The 27,743-nt window shown below is 42.0% G+C and overlaps 1 protein-coding gene across 1 annotated transcript in view; it reads right to left on the bottom strand.

Moving 5' to 3' along the window:
* Nucleotides 1-2,632: 2,632 nt before the first annotated feature.
* The window catches only part of DCAF12 (DDB1 and CUL4 associated factor 12), a 35,593-nt gene continuing 10,482 nt past the window's right edge, over nucleotides 2,633-27,743 (bottom strand). Inside the window, exons 3-9 of the mRNA XM_004004136.5 lie at nucleotides 17,562-17,768; nucleotides 16,467-16,527; nucleotides 9,601-9,794; nucleotides 8,596-8,661; nucleotides 7,193-7,355; nucleotides 5,241-5,419; nucleotides 2,633-4,735 (exon numbers count right to left, since the gene is read on the bottom strand). Of these exons, the coding sequence (XP_004004185.1) occupies nucleotides 4,577-4,735; nucleotides 5,241-5,419; nucleotides 7,193-7,355; nucleotides 8,596-8,661; nucleotides 9,601-9,794; nucleotides 16,467-16,527; nucleotides 17,562-17,768 (1,029 nt within the window). The 3' untranslated portion in view covers nucleotides 2,633-4,576. The remainder of the gene's footprint in view (nucleotides 4,736-5,240; nucleotides 5,420-7,192; nucleotides 7,356-8,595; nucleotides 8,662-9,600; nucleotides 9,795-16,466; nucleotides 16,528-17,561; nucleotides 17,769-27,743) is intronic.

Raw genomic sequence — 27,743 nt, 5'->3', positions numbered from 1 at the left:
GCACTAGTACAATAGTTGTTGTGGATAACAGAAATCTAATGTCTAATTTGAATTCCTGTCTTCATTGTGTAAGATTAAAAAAAAAAACTCATATCCAGAAAGGAGTAAAGACTTGTTTAAACTCATGTCCATAAGCATCAGTGGTAGAACTGTAACTGAACCCACATCCTCCCCTTGCAGGCCACACTCACCTTGGGGAATTGGCACTTTACCTCCTCCAGGGAAGAGCAAGTGTCTTTTTTTTTTCTTTCCCTCCAGTATCTTTAATCAGGTAATATAACATCCCCTTCCCTCAAGAAAAGAGAAAGATCTAATGGTGGAAACTTAAGCATGGTGATTGGAGCAATGATTTTGTGTTTTTAGCAGAAGGGCCAAGGGAAGCAGAGTAGTGGTGGTGGTGGTGAAGGATGCTTCTTAGGTAAGCAACACACTGTAGGGCCCAAACTGCTATACCTCAGGCCAAGGTACCCAGCACAGTGTTCTCAGCATTGACAAATGGCCTTGACCCTGGGGAACAAAGAAGCCAGATTATTATTTCCAATCCTCTATCCAAGCTGTCATCAGCTAAGGAAAAAGTAGCTATGAGTGAGGGAAGTTTATTTTAAGATGGGAGTTGATCATTTGTTTTCTTCCTGTTCATAGCACTAGGGATGTTAATTACAATTCTGAATATTGCTTAACAACAAAGGCAGTAAACATGTGACACTGAACTCAGCTAATGAGTAGTAATCGTTTAAAAGTTCTGACTTCAGCAATTACACACTAATAAAGAGGAGTGTTCAGATGTGAGGCTCAACCCAGGGGGAATTTAAGAGGACAACTCACACCTGTCTGGAGAGCTGAATCATAAGTTTACACAATTCCATCTTGAGTTCAGTCACACCTCTCTCTCTAGAGGTAGTTTAGAAACAAATTTTTACCATCTGTTTCTCTAGATAATTCTTTGGAGGAACTGAAGGCAGGAGAATCAAGTTAACAAACCTGAACTTTTTTTTGTCTTCGTCAGTAATTACAGAATTAGAAGCCCATGTTTCTACCCTTCCAAACCTTCCAGCCATTTCAGCACAATAGTATGAAATGAGATGTGGGTAAAAGCAAGAAACGAGTATTTGTTTTCTCTCCTTCATACCCCATGCCCCAAAATTGTTGTCTCTGAGACACGAGCCAACTGAAAAGAAAGGAAGAAAACACTTGGATTGTAGGATCTTAGAAGATTGACTCCACAATCCTAAACCAAGGATCTTGACACCCTGACTTCTTTTCCTGGGTACCTGCTCTAGGAAATGTTTAGGATCAGAGCCCTGGGTTGGCAATCTTTAGCTTTATTAGGAACAGTAATAAATTTAACATTAAATTATCTTAATGGACCAGACTAATACTAATCCACTTTTGGAGTGGCAGGGATGGGGGAACCTGGAGCATAAATGAGATTCCAAAGCCGTCTGCAAAATGACCCGAAGTATGATGGGAGGAGCCAGTAGACCATTTCGAATGAGGCATGTGCCTAAAAACAAGGACTTTCTTTCATGGCCTGGGAGTAAGGCCTGCTGGCAGGAATGGGAGGGACCACATAAGTCCACAAAGCCCTTCTGTGATACATAGTATGCTGCAAAGTCTGGCTGGAAAGTGGGAGCAGGGCCAAGATTCCACAGAGGCCAGAGGTCTAGGCCAGGCCCTCCCCACACTCTGTCACCTTTTTCTGAACATGTCTCATGCACGAGTCCCATGGTAACCCCAAACCTCAGGTTGTGAAGAAACATGTCTTTTGTTTTCATCTGCATTTCCCCCAAGTAATCTGAACATGGGACGTTTTGCAAACAACCATTACTATTCTATGGATTGGGGATTCTGAAAAATCTCATTCTGGGAAAGGCTAATGTCAGTCCCTTTCCAAATGCTTTAACTCTTCTCCTCTGGGAAGCCCTTTCAACTGCTTCAACTCCTTCACTTCCCCTTTCCTGTTTTGCAGCCTTTGATCATGTATCAATAGGTGGTTGCTTGTATGAATCATCTTCTGAAGCAGTCTCTAACAGCAGCTGTATCCAGCTTGCCTGACTCTGTGGCCCAGTCCTGATGGGTCCTCCAGAGATGACTGTGAGGAGAGTGGTAGGGTTCAGCAGTCCACCTTTCTCTCAGCGACAGCCCGCTGGGAAGAACATCACTCACTAAAGACTGGTTTCTCCTCTTACAGTGAGCATCTATGGTTCCAACTTCAACAAAATGAAAGCCTGTTCCTGGGGCACTTTCAGTCATTCTCAGGGCCCCTCCACTGAAGCAGACGGGGCCCATCACCACCCCTGGTTTATGTAAGAGGAACTGGTCACTTTGCTCATCCAGTCACTCAGAGCAAGGACTAGCATGCTCCCTCCCTGTCAGTCTGTACTTTTCTCCAAGTACCACACACTTCCTCCAGGCATACCTACTCTCAACTGGACTCCCGAGCAAATGCTCCTGGGCCAGGGTTGGGGACCAGGAGCAAGCAGGTATTAGTGTGTTTGCCCTTGACCCGCCTTTACCCTTGAGGGAACTCCTGTGTTCTGCTTCAAGCAATCCGAGAACCCCAAACTGACCTTCCAACCAGTCACTTGGGACCTTTTTCCTGCTGCCTCTTGGCTACACATACTCAAACCACTTTGCACTGGAATATTTATTTATTTTTACTTGGCAAAAAGTCAAGTGCTACATTTTGAAAAACAAAACCTCAAACAATCAAATGCATTACCCATCACAGAAGAGGGTCTGGCAACAGTACAAAACATTCTAAAATTATTTTTTTATACAAGTAGGTTTAAAATGAGTTCTGTGAGAACTAAGAAATCTACAGCTTGTAGTTTAATAATAGAAAAAAATTAAGACAATTAAAAGATCTGTAGCATCCAGCATTTTGCTTAATTCCCTGTTTATAGCACCTATATCTCTAGGTTAGAAGATGAGAATTCTAGAACCTATGGTGTATGCCTTGCAACACTATACAGGGTGGACTTGCTGTCTCCCTTCCCCATCAGCCGCCATCACCAAAGAGAAGACACTCTTTTTTTTTTTTCCAATCTCCTCAGTTACACCCAGAGCAGGGGGGACAACTGGGAAAGCGACTTGGACACTAGAGTGCAGGAATATGACTTCTTTCCCCCAGAATGGGCTGCTACCAGAGTATGTGCTTAGAGTGGTGGAGGAATGTGGGGGTGGGAACAGCTCTTATCTGCAATATGATGCATAAAAAACCAAGCAGTAACTGGTCAGTCAGTTGCCTGCAAGTTCAAAAACCTCAGACTAAACAGTTCAGGGGCGGAACAAATCACTGATCACATTGCTGCTTTTACATGCACAACGCTGTTGGCTGTAGGCCACCCTGTCGCCATCCCAGGGCTGAGCCAACAGAGTGGCTCCCTTGTCTTCAGAAAACACACATTCCACACATGAGGCACTCACTACACACAGATAAATCCCCTGCTCATCCCCACCCTCCTGAACTGAACCCATTTTAGAAAACACAAGCAAAACCCACTGGGGAGATTAGAAGAAAGGCAAAGAAGTTTCTCCTCAAAGCCAAAGGGACCAAAGCGTGTGAATTTTAGCAGACCTGAGGTCTCCCATTCCAGGTCCCTGAGAAACCATATCAGGTCTTGTCTGAAAGGAGGGGGAGGGGGGTTGGGATGGAAATTCTTTTTACTAAGTCCCACCAGACCTTCTGCAACTGCCAGAGCCGCATTTTGAACTGAGACTCTGATGTTTTGGGGGTAGTGGCCATGGATTTGACCAGATGGGAGATTGAAGTGGAAGTGACACACACACAGCAATGTCCTCCCCCAGGGGACACACAGAAGGGGAGAGGCAGGTGGGAGATGGATTACTCTGGGGTCCTGGCATCAGAGTCCCAGGAAGCTTTCAATCGAACTCAAAGGGTTTCCTACTGGTGATTTGTTTTCCTTTCTATTTTTACTTCCTATAATCAGTGTTGTTAGACTTTACAAAACAAGATAAAGACCAGTCCCAAAGCTGGACTCTGTGAATAAAGTTGTTTCTTTTATAAATATTTTAATTACAGTAATCCTCACTCCAGGTAACTTCAATGACACACGGTACTTGCAGGCACACAAGTTCTCTCTCACACACACAGACACCACACATATAATACACACACAGCCCCCAAACTTTCACAGAAAGTCTAGGACAGCAATTATATAATTATAAAGGAGCCCTACCTCTCAAGAGTGAAGTAAGGGTGAGAATGACTATGTTAATCTAAGGAACCCAGAGAGGGGAGAGTGTGTGTCACTTAAAGAACAAATACAAACAGGAATTAACAATGTCTAGTTGAGAAGCCAGAAAGAAAAAAGATAGTAAAGTTAAATTCTGTTTACCAAAGAAAGAAAAAAACGAAACAAAAAAACAAAAAGTCCTTTAGATTTCTGTACAGAGGTTCTTCCTATCAAGTGCTTAAAGCATAGGCAAACTCTGGTGTTCCCACTAAAATATGAGGGCCTCACACAATTGGAAAAAAAATCAAAAGAAGAAATGGAAACTGAAGATGGAAGTTAGTGTAAATCTCTGCATTTTGGGAGAGAGTTGGTTGTCATTAACTCCAAAGCCCAGCATAGTTTCCATGGAGCCCTGAGGGGAGGGGACCTCCTGCCACAAAGAGTTTCGTTCCGGACGAGTCGTAGCAGTGGGTGTAAACAGCATTGGGGAAGAAATCAATGTCTGAAAAGTAATTCCTCCAGGTTTCATCATGATTCTACGGGGGAAAAAAAAAGACTCTGTTAGCACTTGCCAGGGGGGCAGAAAAGGTGAAAGAAGGGACAAGAATGCTTTCTGGGCCCCTTGAAAGGAGAAGGTCCTGTTATGTATCAGTGGATCCCAGGAGACTGGTGCTCATGGACTTGGGGCCCCATTTGTCCAAATGACATTAGGGAGGAGCCAAGTAGGATGAAGAAATGCTACGCGCAAGCCTAAGGTCTTCTCAGGACTGCTGGAACCAATGCTTTAATAATTCACTGGCAGTTTCAGGGGGAGGCTCCTCCTTCTGACTGTTATCACCTGCAGGTTATCCTGGGTCAACTGGTGTGTCTTCTGGGCCTCAGTTTTCCCATGGATGTGCAGACACAAAAACAAAAATCACGGGACAGTGTCTTTACCTGCCTCCTACTAGTGAAAAACTATGATGTGTTAGTAGGGGTGGGAATGTAAAGACAACTTTTCTGTCACTGGCTAGTAACCATGTGAGGCCCGGGCTTACTCACCAGCCAGCCTTTGCCAGTTGTTAGTTTCAGGTTCTCTCCTGCGAGTTTGGGCTTGGACCCGTAACAAGCTGAGAGCTTCTCTTCCAGGAACCTCTGAGCTCGGATGTCATAGAACAGCAGGGAGCCCTGCCCTGTGCCCACAGTGATGATGTGCTCATAGAAGCTCACTGACCGGATCCCTGAGAGAGAGAAAAGTAAAAGGGCGATCAGATCTGCGAGCCCGAATTTCTCTGGCATTGAGTTCACATGCCACCCCGACATACCTCAGCACCTTTCCTACGGCAGACCTAGCTCACGCACAAGCCAAAGCACCGTGATGCCATACTGGCCCTCCGCACATTAACAGGACCCTTCCCGTAAGCCTCGGAGAAGTGCCTGATGATGCCTGAGATGCTTGTGGCTTAGGACCGCAAGTCTGCCCTGAGCCTTCTTGCCTCCCCTTGGCTCACTCTGTATCATCCTTCATCACTCTGAGCTCTTCTCCATTATATGTTTCTAACCCACACTGAAACTGAGGGTAATGTGCATATTTATAAATCATTACATTAACAAAGACTTTCTTGTATTTGACCTAAAACCACTACCATGGCATGGTAAGAGGTCTTTATCTGGTATTAAGTGTGTTAGGAGAGTGGCAAATCGCCTAGAACTCAAGACTCAAAGGTGCACAGTCTCTCACTTGTGAATTTAAGACAAGTCACCTAATCCCTTTGGGTCACAGGGAAAACACATCTGCTGCATCTGCGGATTAAATAAGAGCATGCGATGCAAAGAGGTTTCACTAGTATTTGTGAAATCAGTATCTTCTTATTAGGTTTGAATGCCACTCTCTAAAAGAGATTTTAGTAACCAAAATCTCTTCACTGCAGACATCATTCCTGCCAAGGCAATTTACTCTTTCCCTTACTTACACACAGTTACTCTCTCAGTTCTGAAATGTAAGTATTTCAAAGATAACTAAAAACAAGCCCCAAACAAAGGCCGTATCTGCAACATCTGCATGAAAATAAATACTACTTGAAAGAGAGAAGGGAAGCTAAAGTGTAACCCATGCAGTGCCTTTTAACTGCAGCCACGCTTTTACAAGAGAAGGGGGACAAAGGAGAGAGAAGAAGAAAACACACTTTGTTAAATTGGATCCTCTAGATTCTGGTCCCTGGGCTGTTCCCCCACCAACCAGTGTGATGCTGGGCAAGTTATTTAACCTATCTGGGTCCTAGTCTCCTCCTCTATAAAATGGGGTGTAAACTGCCTCCCACAGCGTTCTTTGTAAGATGAAACGAGATGGCTGACTGAAGTATTCTAAAATCTTTAAGTACAGTACAAGCATGCCTTTTTATTCCTCAATAAAGAATGAGGGTGCCCTCAGAGAGAATATGCTATTAAAGATTGGTGGTGGTGGTGATGGTGGGGTTTTGAAGTCTAGTTCATCCGGTGGTCAGAACTAAGTATCTTCTTTATCTTTACTGACATACAATCAATATACAATGTACTGCAAATGTTCAAAGTACACAATGTGAATTTTAACATATGTATATATCCACGACACCATCACCACAACCAAAATAATCATTATCACACCCAAAAGTTTCCTCATAGCCCTCTGCAAAATGCCCCTCAGTCGACTGCATCATCCCTTAGCATAAAATGAATTTTCTAGTTCAGGCAGAGTTCCAACAAAAAAACTAACACAGGAAAGAGAGTAGAGTGATGTGAGGGAGTACGGAAACCACCAATATCCTGACGGTTGGTTTCCATCAAAGGCTTCTGTGACCACACATTTGTCTAAAGTGTTTGAAGCTTGGCTGCCATGCAGGCATTCCAGCTCCCCTCTGTGTTACCAAACACCTTCATAAAGATCTCTGTACTTGTCTAGAAACCAATATAGAAACAGAAGGTGAAAAACCAATGGCAATGCAGCTGTAAGCCTGAGGGGCACACAGGGCTCTTACCACTGCCACGCTCCCTGGAGCAGACAGACTTGACGTTGTATGATGGCTGCCGCGGATCCAAGAAAGAGACGTGAGCTTGGGAGCCCACTGCATAGACTGACCATTCATTACCATAGGCCAGGCACACATTTTCACGGCAATACGGCAGTTTGGTGGAGAGGAGCTGAAAACAGAGAGGGGAGAAAGGTAACCACGGTAATACTAGAGAGTATACAGAAGGGCGCTGTTCTTTGCTGCCCACCTCTGTGGGCTTTCCTCATACACAAGACATGCAAAGTCAGAGATCAAAAGACATGTATTGTTCCATCCCAAGGCATGTTAGAGAAATAAAGGGTGGTGATAATAAACAAGATCTAAGTACTGAAGAGGACTGGTTAGGGGAAAAGGTCAAGCTGGAATTAAATAATGAGAAGCAGAGAGAAAGGCCAAAAACCACAGGCTGTTTCCAGGGATAACTCCAGGGCACTAAAGCCAAGGGCCCATCTGCTTTCTCTCCCAGGAAGAGCCTAACCTTCTCACTGATCTTCAGGTAGGAGACCTCGTTTCTGGCTACCTGCAGCCTAAATCCCCCACTGTGTGGTAGCTTACACTACAGAAAGCACACTCGTGGCTCTGCTCAACCCAGGCAGCCCAATCAGCGCTGACCCTGGATCCCTATCATTTAGCCAATCTTCAGAGCCCACTGAAGTTGAGGCACCCAGAAAGGGTGGTGGAGCCCAAAGGCTCCTGCGACATGAAGGAATCAGTGATTCCTGGAGCTCTGCTTCCTCTTGAAAGAGATTCCATCAAAGAAGGAATAAGTCTCAAAGGCCTCTGGGACAAGAACAGAGCAAAGGATTGACAGGTACATTTAGCTTTAGGCAAAAGCTGCTTGCAAATATTGTAAACTCATACCTTGCATTAGAGAAAGAAATGGCAACCTACTCCAGTGTTCTTGTCTGGAGAATTCCATGGACAGAGAAGCCTGGCAGACTACAGCCCATGGGGTTGCAAAGAGCTGGGACACGACTAAGCAACCAACAAACATACCTTACATGATTATTTTGGAGATGACTTCTTTTAATCGATTTTTGTCAACAACTCCTAACATTTAGGTTTGCCTGCCCTTACAATGCTGCAAATAGTGCACAATGCATAAGCAAATACTGAGATGCATTGTGGAATGGAGGCCTGCGAGTTAAAGGAGTCTCTTAGCAGGCCCTTGCAATGTGAACCATGTGAAAGCATCACCCCACTGACTTCTTTAAAAGATTTTCGAGAGAGGCAGGCTAGACTCAGAAGTTCATGTACCACGTGATCACACGTCCAGACACTTCAAGAATCCATGTTTTAGATAAGAATGAAAAATTCCGAGAAGATTACAGTATTTTAAAGGTGAAACTACTAAGTCATGTTCATCACACCTTAGATAGGGTATTTTCAGTCTTCCAGAGATGAAAGTAGCCATCCAGCGATACTGCTCCCAATTCCTGCAAAAGCAATGAAAAACAGGTCATACACACAGCAACTAACATACAACAGTAAGCAGGAGAATACCTGCAGGATGGGGTCCTCCATTCCTCACTTGGATCCCATGATGGTGCCAGGGATTATTAGCCCCTCATCTCACCCTATGAAATGCAGCTGGACAACATAGTAAAGCAAGGCTGCTTCTAGTCCAGGCTTGAACGGAGACACTCAAGGTTCAAAAAACCAGTAGCATACAATCATACACATGACATCCTGTTTGACAGTTAGAACAGAGCACACACATGAAAGCCAGTTTTGTAAGTCTCAGTGTGAGAGCTTCTGTAAGTAGAGGGTCTAAGGTAGGAGATAAGTCTACCCCAACCCCTAAACATGGATGAGAGATGGGAGGCTAAGGGAACTAGCCCTCAAATTGTGGTCTGACTCAAATTTTGGGAAAAGCCTTTCTTCTCTTATGGGTCTGGGTCTTCAAACCAGCAGTCTATTTAATAGTTCAGTTTCAGGAGATCTGACTCAGATGATTAGACTTGATGGAAGCATTGAAAAGAGGCTGTGAAGAATGAAAAGAAACTGAATACAAGAGAGAAGAAAGTGAGTGCACGTAGGAAAATCATACCCAAAACAAAGCACCTGCAAGGTCACGTGCAGATGAGAGACAGACCAGAATGGCCCTGGGGAAACTCTGAGAGGTTAACAGACATGAACCATGCAAAGAATACTCACTGCAAGGGGTAGGTTTCGTAACTTTAGTTATACTCTTTCTCAGAGAGAGACTGTTACTGAGCATCCCTCAGTCTTCAAGAGATGCCACTTGGGCTCAGAACCGAGTTATGCAGTAAGCTCTGACTCGGGAAAAGAGAAGGGAAGTGCATCTCCCAAGACATAAGCCAAGAAACTGAAGCAAGGGGAATAGGCTTCATGGACCTCTGGCAAGCTCATACCTTGTTCTTGTTGTTGAAGGCCAGAGCCCGGACCTTGCAGTTGTCAGGGTTTGTGTCCTCCTTGGGGATGTCCTTTAAGGCCTTGTGAGTGATGTGAGAATACACAGGGACTCGCGACACATTGTGCCTTGCATCACTTTTGGTCAACACATCATCTGTCACCTCCCAGAGTCCCATAGAACCATCACGCGAGCCTGCCGGGCAAGGAAACCATGGGTATCAGACATACCAACTCGCCACGAGACAGTCCCACAGAAGCCAGGACTTTCTTAGCCTAGTCCTCTGGGCACCATGTTCACATGTGCAGAAGTCTGGCCAGTGGCCCAAACCAAAATGGACAGCAGTATGCATTTTAACAGCTACACTGAGAGGATGATTCAACTGAAGTGTAGGAGATGATATATAATCATATATATGTATATTTTTTTGACCATGCCTGTCCCACAACCTGTGGGATCTTAGTTCCCCAACCAGGGATCGAATCTGCACCCCCTGCATTGGAAGCCCAGAGTCTTAACCACTGTACTGCCAGGGAAGTGGTTACATCAAAATGTAACCTTTAAGTGTAATGTGGTTGGTGAGACTTTTCAAAAGAGAACATAATACATTTGACAAAGCTCAGTAATGTTCCAAACCAAATGCTCAGGTTACTGGGGCATGAATGCACAGGTGATTTCTACTAGGCAACAGGATCTGGCAACTTCCACTCTAGATCAGTGGTGCTGAACATTTTCTGAGTCACAGTACCTCTTCTTCAGACTTAGGAATGTTAAAGACTTCTTTCTGTGGAAAAATACACCAAGGATCTACATCGCACACTCAACTTCAGGGAGGTTCCTAGGCCCCTTAAAAGGACCACAACTCCTGAATTAAGAATGATTGTTCTACATAAGATGAATGCTTAAACATAAACTGTTTTCCTTAGGAAACAATAATGAAGCACTTAAAACAGGTCTATTGGATAGATATAAAACAGTATCAAGAACCATAAAAAAAATCCTCAAATTCCTTTCAGTATCAATATTTGCCAACATTCCTTTCAGACCAGAAGGTGCCCCTCCCACACTTTAAATCTCCTGAATACTTCACAATAAAAACTGTCTAACATGGGAGAAATATCACTCAATTTGTTTGCATCGTAAGGTCTGTGGACAGGTTCAAAACAGAGGGTTCAATGTGTGTGAAATCCAGAAAAGGACACCGAGAGAAGGGCATATCTAGAAAACTATGTAAGAGTTACAATGCAAGTTAAAAAAATAAACCACCACAAGCTTTATTATGAAAAATGTCAAGCATGTTGAAATGTTGGAAGAATTTTACAATGAATTATATACTTACATCTAGAGTCTACCATCAATGTTTTTCTTATACTTGGTATATCATACATCTATCTATCCCTCTAAATGATCCTATTTTAACCTAGTAATGATCCCATTTTAACAGCTGGAATATGTACTGAAAAAAGACTAGCAAGATGTATTTTAAAATGTTAACAGTGGCTATCTCTAGGCAGAGATTGTGTGGGTAATGCTTTCCTTTTTTATTTGAATTTTTAAAATTCTTATAACAAACATATGTTACTTTTACAGTAAGGAAAAATTTATTTAAAGAACTAATCTGGTAGCAACATGAAGATTAGATTAGAGGAGATAAGACTAGAATCAGAGAGACAATACGGAAGGACATTGGGATAATTCAAAAGACAGATGACAAGCACCCAGAGAGGACAGAAAATAAATTGATGGGTATAAGAGATATTTTAGAAAATCATATCAACAGGGCTTGGTAATCTACGGAGACTGAACAGTCTTAGTTCCCTGGCTGTGTGCCTAGGTAGAAGGTAGGAGCATTTACCAATATGTCAACGGTAGGGAGAGGTGTGGTCCTGGGAGGGAGAGGATGAGTCTGAATACCCTGAATCTGAGGGGAATGTTCATCATCAAGGGGTTGATGTTCATCAAATGTGAACATTAACACTGGTTAACAAGTATTGAGCATTTTCACTATGGCAGCCACTAAACACTAAATCATTTATCTTCCCAATGACCCTTTAAAGTATGTATAATCATTATCCATGTTTAAACCCAAGTCTTAAAAAGACTTAAGTAACTTGTCCTCTATGCTAATAAGCGGTAGGACCAGGATTCAAATTCACATCTTTATTATCAGAGCCAATATTCTTTTTTATAATGCAGCAAAACCTATTTTAATGTTAATGGTACATCAAACATTCTTTTTTGGTAAATAATAGAACCTTGTTTATACCCAATTAAGTAAGACATCTACATTGACTTAGAACTATCTGAACTTTCTTGCTGATGTGACCTCTCAGAGTATGAAATTCCTGATTTGGATGTAAATGAAGCATAACTGAAAATTCAACAGCTTTTTTTTTTAACTGCACTGTGCAGATTATGGGATCTTAGGATGCCAACCAAGGATCAAACCCAGGCCCTCTGCAGCTAAAACGTGGAGTCTCAACCACTGAACCATCAGGGAAGTTCCTCCCCAAAAATCTCCCCCCTGCTCTCCTGCACAGCTGAATGTTGGAGCTATTAATATTTGCAACTGAGCTGCTTACTGCAAAATTTTGAGGCCGTTTCTCAATCTTTATATATATCACTCCTCCAAATTAGGCTTCTTATTGTCTCTGCACGTAATGTATACTGTGATTTTACTCTCTAGCTTCCACAACTGTAGGTGGTGGTGTGTATCCTGCACACAGCTTGTCACAGGGCATCTCCATCACTAGGGTAGGGAGGTGTACCAACTTAGATTTCCTCAATTTAGATGGCAAAATTATATATTAGGAACATTGATGGGTTTTTGTTGTGTATGTAGTTTTTATTTATTCTACAGTTTAAAAGGAAGGTATGTTCTATATTATCATAATTAAAGTCTCAATAGAAGATAAGAATAGCGCATTTAGATTTTAATCTTTTTTTTTTTTTGCTGCTCCATGAAGCATATGGGCTCTTCCCCAATTAAGGATTAAACAGGGCCCCCTGCATTAGAAGTCTTAACCACTAAACCACTAGGGAAGTCCCTAGATTTTAATTTTTTACTATATTAGTTGACTTAACAATATTCTATTTGTTTCAGGTGTACAGCACAGTGATTCAATATTTTTATAGATTATACTCCATTTAAGGTCATTATAAAATAATAGCCATATTTCTTTGTACTGTACAATATATCCCTGTTGCTTATTTTATACACAGTAGTTTGTACTTAATTCCATACTTCTATCTTGCCCTCCGACCCCCACTGGTAGCCACTAGTTTATTCTCTTTTTCTGTGAAACTGTTTTTGTTTTTATACATTCATTTTATTTTTGGATTTCACATTCCAGTGATGAGTTTTTGTCTTTCACTGACTTATTTCACTAAGCATAATACCCTTCAGGTCCATCCATGTTGTTGAAAATGGTAGAATTTTATTCTTTTTTAATAGCTGACTAATAGTCCATTGTGTATATATACCACATCTTCTGTTTTTTCAATTTTTACTTTACATTGGAATATAGTCGATTAACAGTATTATGTTACTTTCAAGTGTACAGCAAAGTGATTCAGTTATATATATATCTATCTATTCTTTTTCAAATTATTTTCCCATTTAGGTTATTACAATATATTGAGCAGAGTTCCCTGTGCTATATAATAGGTCCTTGTCGTTACCTGTTTTAGCTTTTTAGACGTGGCGCGTGGCTTATGGGATTTTAGTTCCCTACCCAGGAACTGAACTTGTGCCCTTGGCAGTGAAACGCAAAGTCTTAACCACTGGACTGCCAGGGAATTCCACAGCTACCTATTTTATTAAATTTTATTTTGGCTGCTTTGGGTCTCGGTTGTGGCACATGGGATTTTCACTGCCTCATGTGGCACTGTTCGTCATGGTGCAGGGATTTTCCAGTTGTGGGGCTCCGGAGCACGTGGGTTTAGTTGCTCCTCAGCCTGTGGGATTTAAGTTCCCCAACCAGGGATTGAACCTGTATCCCCTGCATTGGCAGGTGCATTCTTACCCACTGCACCACCAGGGACGTCCCCTGACCAATTTTTAACTGGGCTGTTTATTTTTTTATAGAGTTGTATGAGCTGTTTATATGTTTTAGATATTAATCCTTATTGGTCATATCATTTGTAAACATTTTCTCCCATTCCATAGGCTGTCTTTTTTTGCTGTTTCCTTTGCCTCAGGAGATCAAATAAGACATTGCTATGATTTATATTAAAGAGAGTTCTGCCTACGTTTTCTAGGAGTTTCATGGTTTCCAGTCTTACATTTAGGTCTTTAATCTATTTTGAGTTTAGTTTAGTATATTGGTGTGAGAAAATGTTCTATCAGTAATTTCATTCTTTTACATATAGCTGTCCATTTTCCCCAGCACTTCTCATTAAAAAGACTGGTTTTTCTCCATTGCATATGCTTTGCCACAGATTTACTGACCAGTTTTACTTCTTCGTTCTGTCCCATTGATCTGAGTGTCTTTCTGTGCTAGTACCATGCTGTTTCAATGACCATAGCTTTGTAGTTTAGTCTGAAGTCAAGGGGCATGCTATCTCCAGCTTTGTTCTTTTTTTATCTCAAGATTGCTCTGGCAGGAGTGCCCTGGTGGTACAGCGGATGAGAATCCACCTGCATCAATCCCTGGGGCAGGAAGACTTCACATGTCATGGAGCAACTATACCCATGTGCTACAACTACCGAGCCTGTCCTCTAGAGCCCAAGAGCCACAACTACTGAGCCCAAGTGCCTAGCACCCATGCTCCACAACAAGAAAAGCCACCACAATGGGAAGCCTGCACACTACAACAAAAAGTAGCCCCCATTCTCTGCAACTAGAAAAAGCCTGTGTATAGCAACGAAGACCCAAAGCAGCCAAAAGCCAGCAAGCAAACAAACAAAATTTTTTTAAAAACTGCTCTAGCAATTTGGGGTCTTTTGTGGTTCCATATAAATTTTAGGACTGCTCTAGTTTGATGAAAAATGTCATGGGTATTTTGGTAAGGACTGCATTAAATCTGTAGATTGCTTAGGGAAATACAGATATTTTAACAGCATTAATTCCTCTAATCCAAGACCATAGGATATCTTTCCTTTCCTTTATAACATCTTCAATTTCCTTCATAAATGTTGTACAGTTTGCAGAGTATAGTTCTCTCAGAATCAATATTCTTTCTTTCTAAATTGAAATATAATTGATTTATAACACTATATTAATTTAAGGTAGATAACAAAATGACTCAGTATTTTTGCAGATTATATTCCATTATAGGTTATTATAAGATACTGAGCATAATACCCTATGCTATACAGTATATTCTTGCTGCTTTTTTATTTTATATACAGTAGTTTATATCAGTTAATCCCATACCCTTAATCTGTCCCGACTCCCTCCCTCTGTTTTGGTAACTATAAATTTGTATTCTATATTTGTGAGTCTGTTCCTGTTTCAGAGCCAGTATTCTTAAAACCTGCTTACTGTTCACAAAATGTAGTCTTGGAAGCTATCAGTCTGAAAACATAGAACGCTCCCAGGGTATATTAAAAAAGAGAAGGAAAGCTCTCCAAAAAAGCCAAGTCCTGGCTCCCAACAAGCCCATTTAGTTCAGGTTACTGTCATACACATAGTCCCTATAGAGGGGACGTGATTCAGACTTTGCCCTCCAGGAGCTCTCAATTCTTGGGGAGACAAATGACAGGGAATCCAAAAGCTTCTGAACCACTACTGAAAAATTTTGAACTGTGACGATGCTTGTCCATTAGACTTCTCTTCCTTCCTTGCTATTTTCTATTGCCTTGCAAAAATTCCAAAGACAGAAACATTTATGTTCCCTTAGCTTTGTTCGTAGCAGTTCTAAACATGGGCTTTGAACTGAGAGCTGGCTTCAGATCCTGACTCCATCCCTCACTGTCTCTGTAGCCTCTGGCAAATTATAACTTCTCAGAATCTAAATCTTCTTAATTGTGAAATGAGGCTAACAATGCAAACCTTCTAGGATTGTTATGATGGTTCTAAGAAATAATATATGAAGTACTTAATTTAGCAACTCTTGTGATTTTTAAAAATCTGGGAATCTGGAATGGGCGATTATATTTTTACATATATATGCAGGCATGCTCCATCCCTCAGTCATGTCTGACTCTCTGCAACCCCATGGACCATAGCTCCTGAGACTCCTCTATCTATGGAATTATCCAGGCAAGGATACCGGAGTGGTTGCAATTTCCTCCTCCAGGGGATCTTCCTGACCCTCATCTCTTGCGTCTCCTGCATTGGCAGGCGGATTCTTTACTGCTGTGCCACCTGGGAAGCCAGGTACCCAGAAAAGCTGGCTGGCATTCTGAGCCTACATTCTAGGCTGCTGTGGGTATTCAGAAAGCATCTGAGTATCTCTTCACTCATTTCCATGTATTTTTCTTGACTGTTCTACCATTGGGAGGGGAATTCCCCCAATCCTGTACAGCTTTATTAACATTATAGAGTTGTACAGAAAATGATAATTGCTCCTAATATTTTCCAGAGCACAACTTTTCCAAAAGCACTTTCCCAACTATTGTCTCAGCAAATCACAACAAAATGTTGAAGCTAAGGGGCCATCACACAGGCTCTTTTAAAAAAGGCAGAGTATGAGTAATAAGTGTGCCAGTACTTCCAGTACTTTCCAGATTAGGAATATACAAGGGACATGACTTATCCAAGGTCACATGCTAAGTCAGAGAAAGAGACAATACGAGGTTTTCTGGCCCCTGGTTGATGCTCGGTTATTGGGCTATTTCCAGTCCCGCTACTATCCCTTTTGTAACTTCTAGTCTCCCTCCCACCCTGCCACACCAGAATTCCTTGCAAAAGGGCAATTTACCAGACACGGCCATAGTGTCACTGATCCATGCGATGGAAAAGATCCAGTCCTTGTGTCCGTCCTTCAAGAGGAGGGCGCAACGGGTGCGGGAGGCGAGCGGGGAAAAGAAACGAGTAAAATGAGGATAGCAATGCACGCCCCTGAAAAGCTTAAAAGGCTGAATGAAAGTATCTCTAAAAATTACAATTCCCATCTCAGGTGATCACAACCCAAATGGCACGATCCTACAATCTTTAACTTTCTGTCTTGAGAAGCTCAAAGCTGGAATGAAACTGGCTGGCTTACGGGCTATAAACATGGCCGGTGGACACACTGCTCCAGCACTCTCTCTCTCGATGTCTTACCTGCGGCTCCTACACACCATTACCCACCTCTCATCCCTCCAACTTCATCCTGGCACTCTCCCCTTTGCTTCCTGGGACAACAGCTAGAACCGACCTCTATGTTCTTCCATCTTCTGAACTCTCTTCCTCAGACATCAGCATGGCTTGTACCACATTTCCTTTAAGCCTCCCTGCTCAGTGTTATTCTTATCCAAGAAGCCTTCCCAGACAATAGCATCCTCCACCACACTCTCTCCCTTTAGCCTGCCTTTACTCTTCTCCATGGCACTCACCGCTCTGACTTACTGCTGGTACATTTCTGTTGGTTTATATGCCTCCCTTCACTTGAGCACAGGCTTTAAGAGGATGGGGGGGGCTTTGTCTCTTTTATTCACTGCTACATCCCCAGAGTCTAAAACAATGCCTGGCCACAGAAGGGTCAAAAAATAGTTGCTGAATGAATAATTTAACAAACTTTTCTGACCATGGGCAGTAGGAGATGTGTAAACACTGTGGACTCAAACACCAAGCCACTGCTGCTGGCATCTGAGGTGTGCTGCGCGCACCTTTATCAAACATACCTTCTGCCAACATCTGAAGCTCTCTGTGGGGAGCGCAGTACCCACTCTGAAATCTCCACACCCACGTCTCACCATTACAACTCCTCACCCCCACCCCAGCCCCTGAGTCAGCAGTAAGCAAACTATTCCTTCCTGAAGGGCTTATGGGAGGAAGGTCCATGTTACCTGCTGGGCTCTGTCTAAAAACTTACATCTCCCACACACACAGGATCTAGTGTAGGCAGCCGGTAGATGGCAAGACTATTAGGGTTGTCTCCTCCAGTGGCTAACAGTGTTCTAGAGGGATTCAGTTCGATGGCATGGATACCGCAGCCCTGCTGAGTCACACATCCAGGCTCCCGGTCCTTCAGAATGGGAATCTTGGTGATCTGGCTTGTCTGGACATCCACTACAAACAGCTACAAGAGAAAAGAGATAAAGAAGGTGAAGTTTCTCTTCAGTGTGGCTGACCTTGGGTATAAATATCCATTCATTCACTCAGTTATCCATCAAACATTTAATTAATGTCTACCAACTGCAAAGTCAGGGCTACACTAGTCAAATGAAACATGTAAATAAGAAAACATAACAGAGATAGGTGTAGTATGTTATATAAACACAGAAAAGGAAGAAGTAAATTCTGCCTGATATCCGAAGATGGCTTCAAAGAAGACTTGTATTAGACTTTGGACCTAATAAACCTGATGAAAGGTTTTCTACCAGTGCAACCGTATTATGTTTCACTAATTCTTAGCAACACATGTGTAGAAAATTATAAACAAAACACATCACAACCACTATTAGACCTAAGTATAAACCATACCGGGTTTGCTAGAGTGACCTGAGATATGAGAGAAAAAGATGTTCACATCTCAACTACTCATCTGTCCTGTGTCTCCACGTCTCTGCTTATGCCGCTCCTCCTGCCTGAAATGCCCTTATCCACTTCTGTAACAAACCAACCCTCTTTCGTTCTCCAAAATTCAACTCAGAGAAATGATTGATAGAAAAGATCAGTCTTAGAGAAAGGGCATTCCCAGTGGAGTCTATTATTAAACTCTTTATGTGTCAATGATTCATTCCTTTATTTGCTCACTGAGTCAGCACCAATTCAATGCCAAGAACTGTTCTAGATGTGAGAAACCTAACTACTAGGAATGATCTCTGTCCTCATATACCTTATAGTCTAGGAAGTTCATTTAAAATTCTATCAGCAAATCCCAGCGTGAAGCCAAAACATGTCAAATCTTTGTATAAACAACCTACTGCTTGCATAGGAAGATCTATGAAAGGAGGAAGTAGGTAATTCTTAAATTTAAAATAGAAAAAGAAAAGGAAGAGTAGCTAGAATAAAAGTGTCAAGCAGAGACTGGTGTGGAGGGGATTTTAAAAAGAAAGGAAGAGTGAGGGGAACCACTCCCAAACCTGTAAACCCTGACAACTATTTAAGGCCAAGCCCCACATAACTGGCACCATCACTGATGTGTCTGACAGGCATTTTCAAACTCAATGTGTCTAAAACATATTATCTTCTTCCCCTAATTGTTCATTTCATCTGATACCACCACAATCTGTCTGCTCACTCAAGCCTGGGATTCACCCTAGACCCCTAATTTCCTCCTAAATATTCTTACAGTTGGCTCCTTCTTCTTCATCCTCTCTTCTCTGCACGACTTGCCTTCAGGCAAGGCCATCAACAAAACTATACTCCACACTATAATCATTCATCTTCCTAAAGAATGGAAATCCTCCCATTTCCATTAAAAAATATGTAATAGTTCCCCTTCCCTTAAATTTTACTTCCCTGGTGGCTTAGACGGTAAAGCATCTGCCTACAATGCAGGAGACCTGGGTTCGATCCCTGGGTCAGAAAGATCCCCTGGAGAAGGAAATGATAACCCACTCTTGCCTGGAAAATCCCATGGACAGAAGAGCCTTGCAGGCTTCAGTCCATGGGGTCACAAACAGATGGACACAACTGAGCGACTTCACTTTCACTTTCCCCTAAATTCAAGCCCTTCAGCATGGCATCAAGATTCTCCTCAACGTGGCCCCTATCTATCTCTCCAGCTTCACATCCTTCCATGGATGTTATACTATAGAAAGAGCTGCTTATAAATTATTATAGTAGTAAATAGTAAATGTCGCTCAGTCGTGTCTGACTCTTCGTGACCCCATGGACTGCAGCCTGCCAGGCTCCTCCGTCCATGGGATTTTCCAGGCAAGAATACTGGAGTGGGTTGCCATTTCCTTCTCCAGGAGATCTTCCGAACCCAGGGATCAAACCTAGGTCTCCCGTGTTGTAGGCAGACGCTTTTACAGTCTGAGCCACTGGGGAAGTCTTATAAATTATTACTCACACAAAAATCTTCAATGATATATAGTGACCTTATTTCATGGTTAGGCTGTTCCAATGCCAGAAATGCTTTTGCCTACTCTTCTCTTTACCTGGCCATTATGTCCTTACGTTTCATGATTCAGTTCAGACATGTCCTCTCCTAATATTTCTTAATGGCCAGGCTGATTAAATTCCTCTCTTGCAGGCTTCCAAGGTAGCCCTCTACTCACAATACTTAGATCTTATCACAGTTTTAAAATATTCACTTGTCTCTCTTCTCCATTAAGCTAATAATGCCCTCTCAATTCCAAGAGCAGGGGCTTTATCTTATCTGGTTCTGTTCTCCTGCCCCAACACCACAAAGCTATACAGTAAGCACTTAAAGAGTAACCACCTTACCGGGGCCTGCCCAAAGATGTTAGGGGACCCCTATGTCCCTGCACTCAGAGTGGGGCCCTGGAGCTGAGTTCATCTGATATAAGCCCAGATGTCCAGATCACAGCATTGTCCTGGGGTGGCCTCCTGGCTCAGGGAGAACCAGTCTAGAGCCTAGATTAGACCAGGTCATTCAAATTCTCTCAGCAGTACGGAACTGGCTGGTGGTGCTAAACCAAACTGGGTGGCCATTTTCTACCAAAGCCATTCCCAGAGAAAAGGAAACAGTAAACTTATGAAGCCATCCCTGGATCCTAGTGGCTTTCCAATTCCCAGCTGTTTCCTTCTGAGATCCAAGAATATTTTCTGCTCTTGGGGTTTGTGAGCTAGCCCTTCCAAGAAATATGATTGCGTTTCTTACTCTTTTACAGCCTGCCAGATTTCTCTGTCCATCAATTCTCCAAGCAAGGATACTCGAGTGGTAGCTATTCCCTTCTCCAGGGGATCTTCCTGACCCAGGGGTTGAATCTGGGTCTCCTGCGTTGCAGGCAGATTCTTTACCATCTGAGCCCTAACCTAACCAACATAGCCCCTCAAATGTTAAATACAGCAAAATTTACTGCCCACTTACACCTCTGTGTTGTATGGGACAACGTACCTGTAATATGTCAGCTTCTAGACCAGTGATTCTCAAACTGCTTATCACAATAACCTGGGGAAGTTTCTTTTTTTTAAAAAAAACTACAAAACAAAAATAATTCCCATAGTCTACCATAAAACTCCTTCAAGTAGAAAGTTCTGAATTTTGGGCCAGTAAAACTGAATTTTTGTCAAGAATCTCCAGGTGAATTTACTGACTGCTCAGGTTTAAAAACCACTGATCTAGAGCTGTGCTAGTCAAAGGAATATCTGGAAGCTTGCTGGAAACCAAGAATCTCAGGCCTCACCCTAGACCTACTAAATCAGAATCTGGAGTTTCTCAAGATCTCCAAGTACACGGAAGTGTCTGAGAAGCACTGGCATAGAGACAATCTGCTCTGTACAATAAGGACAATGTATTTGATAAGAAACAACCCTATACCTTAAACAAGTCTCCATTTCTGCCTCCCAGAAAAGGAAAAGAGAAAAGGCTTTATTTATTTGCATCCAAGAGAGTCTTATGTCCAACCTCTCCAGTTTTGGACTTGGGAGAGGTCTAGGTTTAAGAATGCTTACTTAGCAGCTATGTGAACTTGATCAGTCGTTTAACCTTTCTGAATCTTGCTTATCTAGAAAACTTAAATAATATTATTTATCTAATATGGCTGCTAAGAGATTTAATAAAATGTGAAGTATCTAGCACAGGGCTCAGGACAGAACAGGTGCCTTACAAGTACTGGTTCAGAGATAGTCTATTCTAATGTTTTGTTTCAATTCACAGGTTATAAGACAGAATAGATGAACAAAATTTCATACAAGGGAGATGCAAATGGCTGGCTCTGTAGAGGAAACCAAGAGTTTACCCACAACCTCACCCTCACCAAGGAATGACAAAGCAGCACGTGAAGGAGGGAGCCCCCTTGCTTTTTCAAAGGAAGTTTAAGAAATGTGGATGGGATGCCACATAGTGTCTCCCCAAGCTGTGTGACAAGGGGCCAAGGCTTCATACAGCTCCTCTAATATTTCCCAGAATGGGACTGCTCCCCACTCACCTACTGGGATACCTGCCAGCAACCAGCAGCATGGCAGGGTAAGCTTGAGGCTTAATGGCTCCCTGCAGCTTATAAGTTAGGGCAGAGGGAAAAAAAGAAAGCAAAGGCCTTACAATCAGGAAGATTCTAAGACCAGCGAGGACACCTCTGCCTGCATGTATCTGCCTACAGACATATGTAAATTTGCCTACACAGAAAGCCGGGATGGCTTAATACAATGGGGGGAGGGGAGATTCACAAAGTCTCTAAAACTCAGAGTGTGTTAGGCGGAAGCTAGTGGAGAAAGGAAAGCAAATCCACACAGGAGGCACAGATATCAAGATGAACTGTACTGAGTCAGATAATTAAAGGCCAGAGGGCAGCTTAAGTCTGAGAAAGGGAAGAGGACTGAAACCTAGCAGAGGAATACATTCTCTATCCCCAACAGAGACATGGAGGGGCACAGGAGAGAGCCAAGACCAAGAAACACAGCAAAACAATGGTTAGCCAATATGCATCAAAGATTAAAAATGTGTAAATGCTGCAATTACGCTAAGGAAATAATGACAAGTGAATAGCTTTAATTACAATGAATTCCATTTACTTATTTATCAATTTTTTTTTTTTTTTTACTGCACTGTGGCATGTGGGATCTTAATTTACCAATCAGGGATCAAACTCATGCCCCCTGCAATGGAAGCATGGCATCTTAACCACTGGACCATCAAGGAAGTCCCCCAAGTTACAGTGACTTTTAAACTAATGAACCACCACAGGCGATTGGGAATAACCACTCAGTGGATTATGATACAGCCTTTAAGAATGATGGAGTGGAGGAGACTTACTAACACGGAAAGTTTCTCATGCTATGTTATTAAATGAATACCCTTTTAAAGATCTAAGTCCTGGAATGTTAATTTTTTCCCTCAATAAACACATATGACATGCATTATTTTAAAAGAAAAGGAGGACTTCTTTTCTGGTGGTTAACAATCCACCAGCCAATACAAGGGATGCGGGTCTGATCCCTGGGTCCAGGAAGATCCCACAGGCCCCAGAGCAGTTAAGCCCGAGCACAACGGTAAGGCCTATGCTCTAGAGCCTGGGAGCCAGCCCACGTGCTACAACTACTGAAGTTACTGCACCGCAACAAAGAGTAGCCCTGGCTCTCCAAAACTAGAGAAAGCCTGCAGGCAGCAAGGAAGATTCAGCATAGCCAAAAAATACATAAATAATTTTAATTAAGTTTTGAAAAAAATAATTTAAAAAGAAGATTGAAGGATAAGCAAAAGAATTGACCAACTAGCCTCATTTTACACAAATCTTCATTTCTTGCCATGAATAATGAAAAATAAATTCTATAGTATTGAAGGATACTAATACTTAGTGTATAGATTATTCAGAAGAAAACAAGATACTCTCAGCTTTTTGTTCCCTAGAGAATCTTAAGGCATAAACTCTTTTACTCAGAATTAACAGGAAGCCTTATCTCTAAACTGCAAACTACTAAAGAGCAGATTGTCATTATACACTAATTATCTGGTATATTGAGAGATCATAAGCTTTTAATAATAACAGTATTAAAACAATAATATAATCTTTTCCCCTCATTCTTATTTCCTGAGCATTATAGCACAAAGACTTAATAATAATATGGTTATGTACTGCCCACTGAAAGGCAAGACCCCTCTCCAGGTATTATTTGGAGCTCAAAACACTTGTGTGACTAAGAGGGGAAACTCTTTTGCCATATATCCTGCTGCTGCTGCTGCTAAGTTGCTTCAGTCGTGTCCGACTCTGTGCGACCCCATAGATGGCAGCCCACCAGGCTCCGCTGTCCCTGGGATTCTCCAGGCAAGAACACTGGAGTGGGCTGCCATGTCCTTCTCCAATGCCATATATCCTACACCGCCTTATTTCCAAGTTCCTTCTTTACACCCTTTCCCCAGAGAGGAGGTATATTACATAACTGCTCCATCTTTGTCAGCAAACAAGACAAGCAATGAATGAAACTGGGCAAGGCCACTTTCTCCACTGCTTTAGGATAAGAAAATACAAGATTCACCTAGCTGAAGGTAACAATTTTTTTTTTAAATTATAGAGTTTACTGACAATACTTTATCTACAATACTGGAAATTTAAAAATGCAAGAAATATTGTTCAGAATCGTATCTCTTGTCAAGTCTGTTTTCTGTTTTTCAATTGTCAAGTGCCTATTCAGTTCTTAACCACATGCCTGTATAATGATGCATAGCTATAATCAGGAGAGAGAGAGAATTCTGTACCTCATTACATTTAACGTATCAAAAGCTCTGCATGTTATTACAATCTTCACAATCATGTCAATGGCTCCATAATATCACACAGATTTGATTTACCATGAATTACTTAAGTATTCTATCATTAGCATTTTGATTAAAAATAGCTTCCAATAATTATTCTGTTATGAATAGGTCAAAGGGCATAATATTTTAGGCTCTTCATTCAACAAATAATATATCCCAGGTCTTTGAAACATATGCTAAATTACTTTCAAAAAAGGGTTTTAGTGGCATTATAAATGTATTATCTATTCCACTGTACTCTTATCAGAACTAGGTAACACTTTAATTTGTATACAGAAAACATCTTTTATCTAAATCCTTTTCATGATGAAATTAAATATAATTTCTTAATTATATTTTCTCATATAAATAATATCTACATGAGTAATTTTTAAATGCTTAAGCTATTCGGGAAAAGACTAACATACAAAAAACAGGTCATTCACAGGGTAGAAAAATGCCAGCTTCTTATCTTTGGTGTATATGAATCTGGCCAGAAATACACCTAAAGAGAACCATCAAACTACTGCTACCACTTCCTCCTCCACCACTGCCATTAATCACATCAACAATTTACTAAGCACATATTCTAGGCACTTCGCTAACCAACCTCATTTAATTTTCTTCATGACTCTGGTAGGCAGATACTACTTGTTCCATTTATTTTAAAGGTGAAAGAAAGGTTTAGGAGAAGATATTTGTTCAAGGGTACAAAGCTAATAAGAAACGGAGCCCAGGACTTCCCTGGTGGTCCAGTGGCTAAGCATCCATGCTCCCAATTCAGGGGGTCCAAGTCTGATCCCTGGTCAGGGAACTAGATTCCACATCCTGCAACTAAAATCCCGAAAGGAAGATCAAAGATCCTTACTGCCGCAGCTAAGACCTGGTGCAGCCAAATAAGAAATGGAGCCTAGATTCAATTCATGAATCTCTGAATCCAAATATACAATACAGAATGACTGAACCTTATTCATAGTGAAGTGAAAGTGAAAGTGAAGTCACTCAGTCGTGTCCGACTGTTTGCGACCCCGTGGACTGTAGCACATCAGGTTCCTCCGTCCATGGGATTCTCCAGGCAAGAATACTGGAGTGGGTTGCCATTTCCTTCTCCAGGGGAATCTTCCCAACCCAGGGATCGAACCCAGGTCTCCTGCATTGCAGGCAGATGCTTTTACCTCTGAGCCACCAGGGAAGCCCCTGACTAAAGTTTACTCTAACTCTTCTAGTAGAGACACTAAGAAATTGGAAACTAATGACCTAAGTTAAGATTTGACCTAAAAAAACAACAGGCAGAGACTTCCCTTGGTGGTGCAGTAGTTAAAACTTTCAATGCAGTAGGGTGCAGGTTCAATCCCTGGTCAAGCTTCATGATGAAGTCAAAATATAAAATAAAAAAGAATTTCTTGCTCTGTCTGTTGAGACCCGTAACAGGCATATAAAGAAAATAATTATTTATCAAGGGCTTCCTCAAAGTGATTACATCTAACTGGTTGCTGAACATTTTTTTTTTTGGCTGCGCTGGGTCTTTGTTGCTGCAAGCGCGGTTTGTCTAGTTGCAGCAAGTGGTGGCTGCTCTTCATTGCAGTGCATGGACTTCTCATTGCTGAGGCTTCTCTTTATTGTGGCTCTCAGGCTCAGTAGTTTGGGTGCATGGGCTTAGCTGCCCCGCGGCATGTGGGGTCTTTCTAGACCAGGGATAGAACCCGTGTCCTCTGCATTGGCAGACGGATTCTCAACCACTGGACCAGGCAAGTCCTACCAAACAGATATTAACCAAGATGCCTACAAGGAAATTCTTCCAGATCCATTAAACATGATGTCCCATCTGTGCCCTGAGTGTGGTTTAGAAAATACAAGGAAGATTCAAACAAATGGTCTAGATTTAAAAAGATGACAAATATATATATGTATTACTGCTATATAGCATCAAGTCTAAGCCAGTGATTCATATGAAAACTGCCTATAAGTTTGTTTAAAATTCCAATTTCTAGGTTTCAATGAAGGAAAAATCCTGAATTAGTTGGCACCAGCAAACTTGCATTTTAAACACATACCTCAAGTGACTATAATACAGATAACAAAGGCCTACATAATCAGAAAGAAATCAAATACACATCAATTTAGAAGAATATGGACTTGCAAAGGAAGACTGAAGGAAAAGTCCAAGGAAAACAGGAACCAAATGAAGTAACTAGACTGTCTTATTAACTTTCCTCAGGAAGTGAGTAAACCTTCACTCTCAGTAACCTGGGTTTTCCCATCTTCCAAACCTCCAGGACTGCCAGAACAGGCCATATATTCACCACGGCCATGCTGAGAAGCATGCGACTCAATTCTCCAGGTGAGAAAGGTGATTAACAGGATTATTCATTATTAAAGACTACACATGAGTCTAGGAAAAAGAAAAAATGTTATCCAAAGGAGATTCAGTTAGTCTCGTCAACCAAACACCCCGTGACTTGAACTACTTTCTCTTGTTTCTGCCCAGCATCAGCCAAATGAGTCTATCTAGGGTCCCTCCACACTCCTTGCGTGTTCCGGACTCTGCTATAAAATGGACATCCCTGCTTCCTTTCCACTGCAGAAGCCTCTTCCTCCTCTAGGAAATCCCCTCTGAATATCCTAGCTAGGAATGACTTCCTTCTTGGAGCAGTCCTGGCTGACACTTCTAGTGAGGCATCTATGTTGTCATTCACTTTGTCCATAGCTATTGAGACCAGTAGCTGTTGAGACCAGTAACATGCACATAAAGAAAATAATTATTTATCAAGGGCTTCCTCAAAGTGATTACATCTAACTGGCTGCTGAACAGATGTTTTTTTTGGCTGCGCTGGGTCTTTGTTGCTGCAAGCGGGGTTTGTCTAGCTGCAGCAAGTGGTGGCTGCTCTTCATTGCAGTGCATGGACTTCTCATTGCTGAGGCTTCTCCAATCCCACACAAAGTAGCGTTCTGCTATCTTTGGGAGAAAATCAATAAATGTTTATAAATTTAGGAAAAGTAGACACAAACCACAAAATTGTCCTACTACATTCTAGCCAATGAAATGGAGAAACATTATCCTATTTCTTCTCACATTCAAACACTGTCCTGATGAAAACATCCCCACTTAACGTATAAGAGGGACTGGCGGCCTCTAAGGATCTGAAGGCCTGTAAGGCCATTCAAATGGAATCAGTTTAAGAAACCAGAAGCTGCAGTCCAACCATAATTCTGGGTTGAACCCAGTTGCCACTTTGGGGTTAGTTTCTTCCATTTATCTCCTAGACCAGGAAACACATGAAGAATCTTGCTTAAGGTCAAGCTGGAGAGCAACACTCCTAGATATCACCAGGAAAAACTCATTCCTCTGATTCTCATCTTGAACCAGATCCAGGGACCACTCACAGTCCAACAGAAAAAAATGCCTATATGTCAGTTTGACAAGCAGTAAAGACAGTTTTCTCTGATTGTAATACCTATCAAGGATCAAATCAGAAAATACAGCCTGGAGGGCAAGAGTCAACATGTTACCCCTATGTTCATTCTCCAACATCCCAAGCTTCCAACAGACTATTATGAAATAAAGAGCATACCTCAAGCTCTGAGGTGGTTGTCAACTGAGGGCACAATGCCTAAAAATGCATGTCTGCCTATGTACACTTGTGCATGTGGCCTGACTGTCACAATAACTGAGGGTCCAAGGTCCAG

Source organism: Ovis aries, chromosome 2 (genome assembly GCF_016772045.2).
Source record: "Ovis aries strain OAR_USU_Benz2616 breed Rambouillet chromosome 2, ARS-UI_Ramb_v3.0, whole genome shotgun sequence".
NCBI classification, from domain to species: domain Eukaryota; kingdom Metazoa; phylum Chordata; class Mammalia; order Artiodactyla; family Bovidae; genus Ovis; species Ovis aries.
The sequence above is the reverse complement of the archived record's forward strand: the minus strand, read 5'-3'. Positions and strand labels throughout refer to the sequence as shown.